Source organism: Octopus bimaculoides, chromosome 28 (assembly GCF_001194135.2).
Source record: "Octopus bimaculoides isolate UCB-OBI-ISO-001 chromosome 28, ASM119413v2, whole genome shotgun sequence".
Taxonomy (NCBI): domain Eukaryota; kingdom Metazoa; phylum Mollusca; class Cephalopoda; order Octopoda; family Octopodidae; genus Octopus; species Octopus bimaculoides.
This window is the reverse complement of record NC_069008.1, coordinates 15,889,442-15,896,962: the sequence shown is the minus strand read 5'-3', so window position 1 is coordinate 15,896,962 and position 7,521 is coordinate 15,889,442. Positions and strand designations below refer to the sequence as shown.

Here is a 7,521-nt window from a genome sequence, read left to right as displayed (position 1 = left end):
GCTAAGCATTTCGCCTGGCGTGCTAATGTTTCTTATTTCTTTACTGCCCACAAGGGGCTACACACAGAGAGGACAAACAAGGACAGACAAAGGGATTAAGTCGATTACATTGATCCCAGTGCGTAAGTGGTACTTAATTTATCGACCCCGAAAGGATGAAAGGCAAAGTCGACCTCGGCGGAATTTGAACTCAGAACGTAGCGGCAGGCGAAATACTGCTAAGCATTTTACCCAAAGTGCTAACGTTTCTGCTAGCTCACCGCCTTCTCGAGAACTTCTTATCACCAAACATCCTGGCCCGTTGTCAGCTCTTCCATGAGGGCTTAGTGTCCTGAGGTCAGCCTTCACCACTTTAGTCTATGTCATCTTGGGGCTCCCTCTTCTGCAAGCTTCAACCACATTAAGCAATCAGCACTTCTTCAGCTACCGTATTACATACGTAAATAAATCACACACACACACGCATAGAGGGAGAGAGAGGAAGAAGGAAATAATGAAAGAGAGTGAATTGCCATCCGTTTATGTGACATGTGTAAGGACTTTCGAGCGAGATCGTTGCCAGTGCCCCATGACTGGCTCTTGGGCGGGTGGCACATAAAATACACCATTTTGAGCGTGGCTGTTGCCAGTACCGCCTGACTGGCCTTCGTGCGGGTGACACGTAAAAGTACCCACTACACTCCCTGAGTGGTTGGCGTTAGGAAGGGCATCCAGCTGTAGAAACTCTGTCAAATCAGATTGGAGCCTGGTGTAGCCATCTGGTTTCACCAGGCTCCAATCAGTCAAAATCGTCCAACCCATGCTAGCATGGAAAGCGGACGTTAAACGATGATGATGATATATATATATATATGTCTTTGAATTCTTCTGGTTGAATCGAACGTAAATTGTTGAAAGAAATTAAATGTTTTCGTAGTTGGTTTTCTTTTTTCTTTTCTTTTTTTATTACAAGTGAAACAAATTTTTAATGAGCCATAACAACGTATCCAGAAAACCAACGATAAAATACGTTCCTACCGTAACCATTTTATTTGGATGTCTTTTTATTTTTGTGCTTATTTACCAGTGCACTATATAACGCCTCCTTCCCTTTATTAAGACAACATCGTATGATTTGAAGGAGACTTGGCTGTTATTTCTAGAAGATCGAAAGACCACACAGGGTCTCACTCCTTCGTCAGTAACAGTATTTTGTGTTGCGTGATACTGGATACAATTAAAAAAATTTCTGTGTGTGTTATATTATATCGAGAACTTAAAAACGTATGTCACCGGTTTCATCGAAACAAGGGAAATAATTATTAACGACACCGCATAACCGTGTTTCTAATTAACTGAGCTGATCTCGTGTTAAAGTGAACGGTAATGTTTGTGGATAGGATAGGGCGACGTACATATATCAGAGACGGTGTTCCTTCACGGCTTTAGATCGTTAAATGGTTGTTCCCTATTTTACAGGACAGGGGTAATGACATAATCAATAACAAATCAATCAATCAATGAACTTTCCTCGTCTTTTCTTCGATTTTCAAATTCGCAGACACTTGTCTGCTTTTTAAGAATTGCTCAAAAATTAATATGGAGAACGTTAATCATTTGGACATTTCTAACGCAACTGTTTTTAACAATATAGATACAAAAAGAAAGAAGATCGGAGATGAGAAAGCTGAAGACAGAAATGTTCCTGAATATCGCAGCGAGATTTGTCGGAAGACGTTCCCTGTCGAACACGAAGACTTCACACACAAGGAGGTACACAGTAAGGAAAACCTGTTCCATTGTAAAATATGTGAGAAACCATTTCTTAGAAACACCAATATTGTGGATCACGAACGTAGTCACATTGATGAAAAACGTTTTGACTGTGAAATTTGTGAGAAATCTATCGCTCAGAATGCTTATCTTGTTCACAACCGTTGTCACACTGGAGAAAAACCTTACCATTGCGAAATATGCGATAAATCTTTTGGTTCTAGTAGCATTCTGGCAACACACATACGAATACATACTGGAGAAAAACCATTCCAATGTGAAATATGTGGGAAATATTTTGCTTATAAACAACAACTTACAACACACAATATTCTACACACTGGGGAAAAACCTCATTGTGAAATATGTGGGAAATCTTTCTCTCGAAATGCTTATCTTATAGTTCATAAACGAAGTCACACCGGAGAAAGACCATTCCAGTGTGAAATGTGTGAGAAGTCTTTTGTTTCCAGTAGTTTGCTAACAACACACAAAAGAATACATACTGGAGAAAAACCATTCCAGTGTGAAATGTGTGAGAAATTTTTTGGTTCTTGTAGCGTCCTATCAAGACATAGAAAAGTACACACTGGGGAGAAACCTTTCCGTTGTGAAATATGTGGGAAATGTTTCGCTTATAATTGTGATTTAAACAGACATGTAAGAATACATACTGGAGAGAGACCATTTCATTGTGAAATATGTGGGAAATCTTTCTCTGATAATTCTAGTCTTGCAAGCCACAAAAGTATGCACACTGGAATAAAACAGAATAATTGTGAAACATGTGGGAAATCCTTTCTTCATAAATCTCATCTTACAGTTCACAAACGCAGTCATACGGGAGAAAAGCCATTCCAGTGTGAGATATGTGGGAATTCTTTTGCTTCTAGTTATGTCCTAACACAACACAAAAGAACACATACTGGAGAAAGACCATTCCATTGTGAAACATGTGGGAAATCGTTCACTCAAAATTCTCATCTAATTGAGCACAAACGTCGACATACAGGAGAAAAACCATTCCAATGTGAAATATGTGAGAAATATTTTGTGTCTTCTAGTAAATTAAAGAATCACAAAAGGATTCATTCTTGAAGAAAAAATTTGGACTGAAATATGTAAATCCTTTTCTTTGGAGAACCCTTTTTGTTTTTTTGTCATTTTAATTCTTATCTTATAAAAGATATAAAATATTTATGCATTTTGAAATTAAAATCTTCTAACTAGTTAGATTATATTTTTTAGTCACTTGATATATTTTTTCCAGAAACATTTTATTAAAGTACATATTAAAGTACCACAGAAAACGTTTTATTAAAGTAAGTATGACCACCCTTGCACTCCCTACAAGTCACTGCCCTTACCAGTTCCCTTCAAATCCAAGTTGTAGGGAGTGTACTTCAAAATCTCCTATTCACTATGTTAATCATAGGCACAGGAGTGGCTATGTGGTAAGTAGATTGCTTACCAACCACATGGTTCTAGGTTCAGTCCCACTATGTGGCACTTTGGGCAAGTGTCTTCTGCTATATAGCCTTGAGCTGACCAAAGCCTTGTGAGTGGATTTGGTAGATGGAAACTGAAAGAAGCCTCTCGTATGTGTGTGCAGTTATTTGTCTCCCCCCCCAACATCACTTGACAACCGATGCTGGTGTGTTTACATCCCTGAAACTTAGCAGTTTGGCAAAAAAGGAGCTGATAGAATGAGTACTATGCTTGTAAAGAATAAGTCCTGAGGGTTGATTTTCTCGATTAAAGGTGGTGCTCCAGCATGGCTGCAGTCAGATGACTGACACAAGTAAAGGAATAAAAGACTTGTTATTAAAACTGACCATTATTGTGCTGGTACCACATAAAAAGCACAGTCCACTCTGCTGATAAAATAAATACCAGCCTTGTGTCAAAATTTGAAACCATTATTCGTATTTAACGCAATATAAACCAAGATTGTCTTGTAGACGCAGGCTAGCATGATCAAACAGATCTATAATCAAAGATATTCTACCCGTAACCGTCACAAGTTTATATATCCGATTCTATACTGTCGAATGTTACCTTCTTTTAAGAAGGAAGGGCAGTGAACTTATTTCTGGCACATCGAGCTACTACCTAGGGGCTTCGTCGCTGATAAATAGTTGTTATTTTTACTATTTATTTTTTTCTTCATATTTACCACTTTTAAGAAGGAACAAATTCGAATAATTATTTTCTCACTGCTAAATTATGTCGAAGACATTTTATGTATGTCACCGGCATCGTTCAAACAAGGGAGATAAATATTTATCGACACCACATAGCTGTGTTTCTGACTAGTTGAGCTAAACCTTATTATATTGTACGAAGTAATTATTGCATGTTAAGATGAACGTTAGTATTTGTGGAACAAATAGGACGACGTACATGTGTTCCTTCACCTTAATGATTAAATATTTCATTTGATCACAGCTTTACATCGTTAATTGGTTGTTCCCTATTTTACAGGACAGGCGAAATGGCTTTTAATCAAAAACAAATCAATCAATGAGCTTTCTTCACACTTCTTCACTTTTCATTTGGACTTTATATCAAACATTCTACTGGTGAGTAGAAAATATATCTACATTACATCTGCTCCACACATGTAAACAAAGATCTGTGATATCTAAGACAAGAAACTCAACCATAATAGATTAATTAACTCGTCGCAGACACTCGTCAGCTTTTTGAGAGTTGCTCAAGAATTAATATGGAGAACGTTGATCATTTGGATTTTTCTAGCACAACTGTTTTTAAAATTACAGATACAGTTAGAGAAACAGATCGGGATGAGAAAGCTGAAGACAAAAATGTTCCTGAATATCGCTGTGAGATTTGTAGGCAGACTTTCTCTTCAGAAGATGAAGTCTTCTCACACAAAGAAAGGCACTGTAAAGAGAAACCGTTCCATTGTGAAATATGTGGGAAATCATTTCTTAAGAATTCTCATCTTGTTGTTCACAAACGTAATCACACTGGAGAAAAACCATTCCACTGTGAAATATGTGAGAAATCTTTTGTTTCAAGCGGAGATTTAACAAGACACAAAAGAATACACACGGGGGAAAAACCTTTCCACTGTGAAATATGTGGGAAAACTTTCACTCAGAATTCTAATCTTGTTGTTCATACACGTAGTCATACAGGAGAAAAACCGTTCCAATGTGAAATATGTGAGAAATTTTTTGTTTCTAGTACTGTCCTAACAACGCACAAACGAATACACACAGGAGAAAAACCTTTCCATTGTGAAATCTGTGGGAAATCTTTCGTTTATATAAATGATTTAAACAGACACAAGATAATACATACTGGCGAGAAACCCTATCATTGTGAAATATGTGGGAAATCTTTTGTTAATAGCAGTAATTTAATGACACACAAGCGTACACACACTGGAGAGAAACCGTACCATTGTGAAATATGCGGGAAATATTTCGTTAGGAGTAGTAATGTAAGAAGACACAAAATAATACATACTGGAGAAAAACCGTTCCACTGTGAAATGTGTGGGAAATCTTTCTCTGATAAATATAATCTTGCAGTCCATGAAAGACAACACACAGGAGAAAAACCATATGATTGTGAAATATGTTCAAAATCATTTTCTGATAAATCTAAGCTTATAGTTCATGAAAGACTGCATACTGGAATACAACCATATAATTGTCAATTATGTGAGAAATATTTTGTATCTAATATTAGTTTAAAAAATCACCTAAGAATACACACTGGAATAAAACCTTTCCACTGTGAAATTTGTGGGAAATCTTTCACTCAAAATTCTGGTCTTCAACTACACAAACGTATTCACACTGGAGAAAAACCTTACCACTGCGAAATATGTGGGACAATGTTTGTGTCTAGCAGTGACTTAACAAGGCACATAAGGATACACACTGGAGAAAAACCTTTCCACTGTGAAATATGCGGAAAATCTTTCACTTACAGCTCTAGTCTAGTTATCCACAAACGTATCCACAGTGGAGAAAAAAATTTGTCATTGTGAAATATGAAATACTGCAAAAGGATTCACCCTGGGGCGAAATCTATTAACTGTGAAATAAAATAAATCTTTTTCTTTAGAGAACATTAAAAAATGTTTTCGTTTTTGTTCAAAATTTGGCACTGTCATGGTATTAGCTGTCAGAATTGAAAGTAGAAAAATCTGACAATGAACGTTACTGCTGGTTTGAGTTGATTCTTTGGCTACTGACAGCTAATACCATGACTGGCCAGAGCGAGCTATCTGTCTGTCTGTCTGTCTCACTATCTCTCTCTCTCTCTCTCTCTCTCTCTCTATCTATCTATCACTCGTTCAACTCTGTTTGTGTCCGTAGAATTTATCAAATTAGAAAACGCAAATTTAAAAATAATAGGATCGACCACTCACGACTAGCTAGCGCGGACGCGCGACTGCGCGTTCGGGACCACTCTGCTTTAGTAGTACCCTTATACTCTGTGTGTTTTCAAGCGCATGGATATAGGAGTCAAATTTGTTCCAATAACTTTCGAGTGATAGATAGATAGATAGAGAGAGAGAGAGACAGACAGACAGATAGCTCGCTCCGGCCAGTCATGGTATTAGCTGTCAGTAGCCAAAGAATCAACTCAAACCAGCAGTAACGTTCCTTGTCAGATTTTTCTACTTTCACTTCTGACAGCTAATACCATGACAGTGCCCCTGTTTTTGTTGACTTCTAACACGCTCGCACGCGCACTTATAGGATCGAATACTCACGACTAGCTAGCGCGACTGCGCGTTGGGGACCACTCTTCTTTAGCAGTACCACGTAGTCCTCACGCATATTCAGCGTGACACAGTGTGACAAAGCTGACCCTTTGAATTACAGGCACAACAGAAACAGGAAGAAAGAGTGAGAGAAAGTTGTTATGGAAGAGTAGAGCACAGTTCGCCACCATCCCCTGCCGGAGCCTCGTGGAGCTTTTAGGTGTTTTCGCTCAATAAACACTCACAACGCCCGGTCTGGGAATCGAAACCGCGAGTCCACTGCCCTAACCACTGGGCCATTGCGCCTCCTGTTGTCTCACTGTACGTGACATAAACGGCTCTCACCGCAGAAACAGAAATATAAGCGCACGCAAGCACATACGTTAGTATTTATGTAAACACATGAACCCTCGTTTGTAGCATGTTTACGTCGTATCACGTGACCCGAATTGACCAATGAAAATCCAATAAATCCACTTGTGTCTTATTCCTCCATTATACTTCTAATTTGTTAATTGCATCTTTTTACCGTTTCATTTCTTTCCCCTTTTCGTTCAATAAGTTATTAAATGGGAACACCCAGTTAACATTATCAGTTTTATACACGACTGACTTCTCTACAGTTTTCAACCAATTCCCACTGGCAGGATATCTTTCAATTTAACACTTGCAACAGCGACAACTAAAGGTATTTCTACACTTTAGTGCCCCACGACTTTGTTTTCGTGAAATTTTCTCAAATTTGTGTATTTGTAAATAACGCTTTGCAGAAATAATTTTTCGAGGTTGTAGATAACGATTATGTTGATAATATTACGTCTGCCGTTATGTTCTGAGTTCAAAATCCGCCGAGGTCGACTTTGCCTTTCATCCTTTCGGTGGCGATTAAATAAGTACCAGTTACGCACTGGCGTCGATGTAATCGACTTAATCCCTTTGTCTGTCCTTGTTTGTCCCCTCTATGTTTAGCCCCTTGTGGGCAATAAAAAAATAAATATTAAAAAAGAATTGAATTTTGG

At 38.0% G+C, this 7,521-nt stretch overlaps 2 protein-coding genes across 2 annotated transcripts in view; both read left to right on the top strand.

The window, feature by feature from the left end:
• The first annotated feature begins 1,284 nt into the window (after positions 1–1,284).
• On the top strand, positions 1,285–2,985 carry LOC106878729 (zinc finger protein OZF). The gene has a single exon (XM_014928040.2). The coding sequence runs from the start codon at positions 1,579–1,581 to the stop codon at positions 2,848–2,850; it is 1,272 nt and encodes a 423-aa protein (XP_014783526.1). The 5' UTR covers positions 1,285–1,578; the 3' UTR covers positions 2,851–2,985.
• A 91-nt stretch (positions 2,986–3,076) lies between these two features.
• Positions 3,077–7,521, top strand: part of LOC106878731 (zinc finger protein 726-like) — a 6,969-nt gene continuing 2,524 nt past the window's right edge. The window contains exon 1 of the mRNA XM_052977414.1: positions 3,077–7,190. Within this exon, the coding sequence (XP_052833374.1) occupies positions 4,481–5,779 (1,299 nt within the window). The 5' untranslated portion in view covers positions 3,077–4,480 and the 3' untranslated portion in view covers positions 5,780–7,190. The remainder of the gene's footprint in view (positions 7,191–7,521) is intronic.

Bases quoted from the DNA above. Each gene is read 5' to 3' on its own strand.
- LOC106878729 (XM_014928040.2), top strand. From the start codon at position 1,579: ATGGAGAACGTTAATCATTTGGACATTTCTAACGCAACTGTTTTTAAC.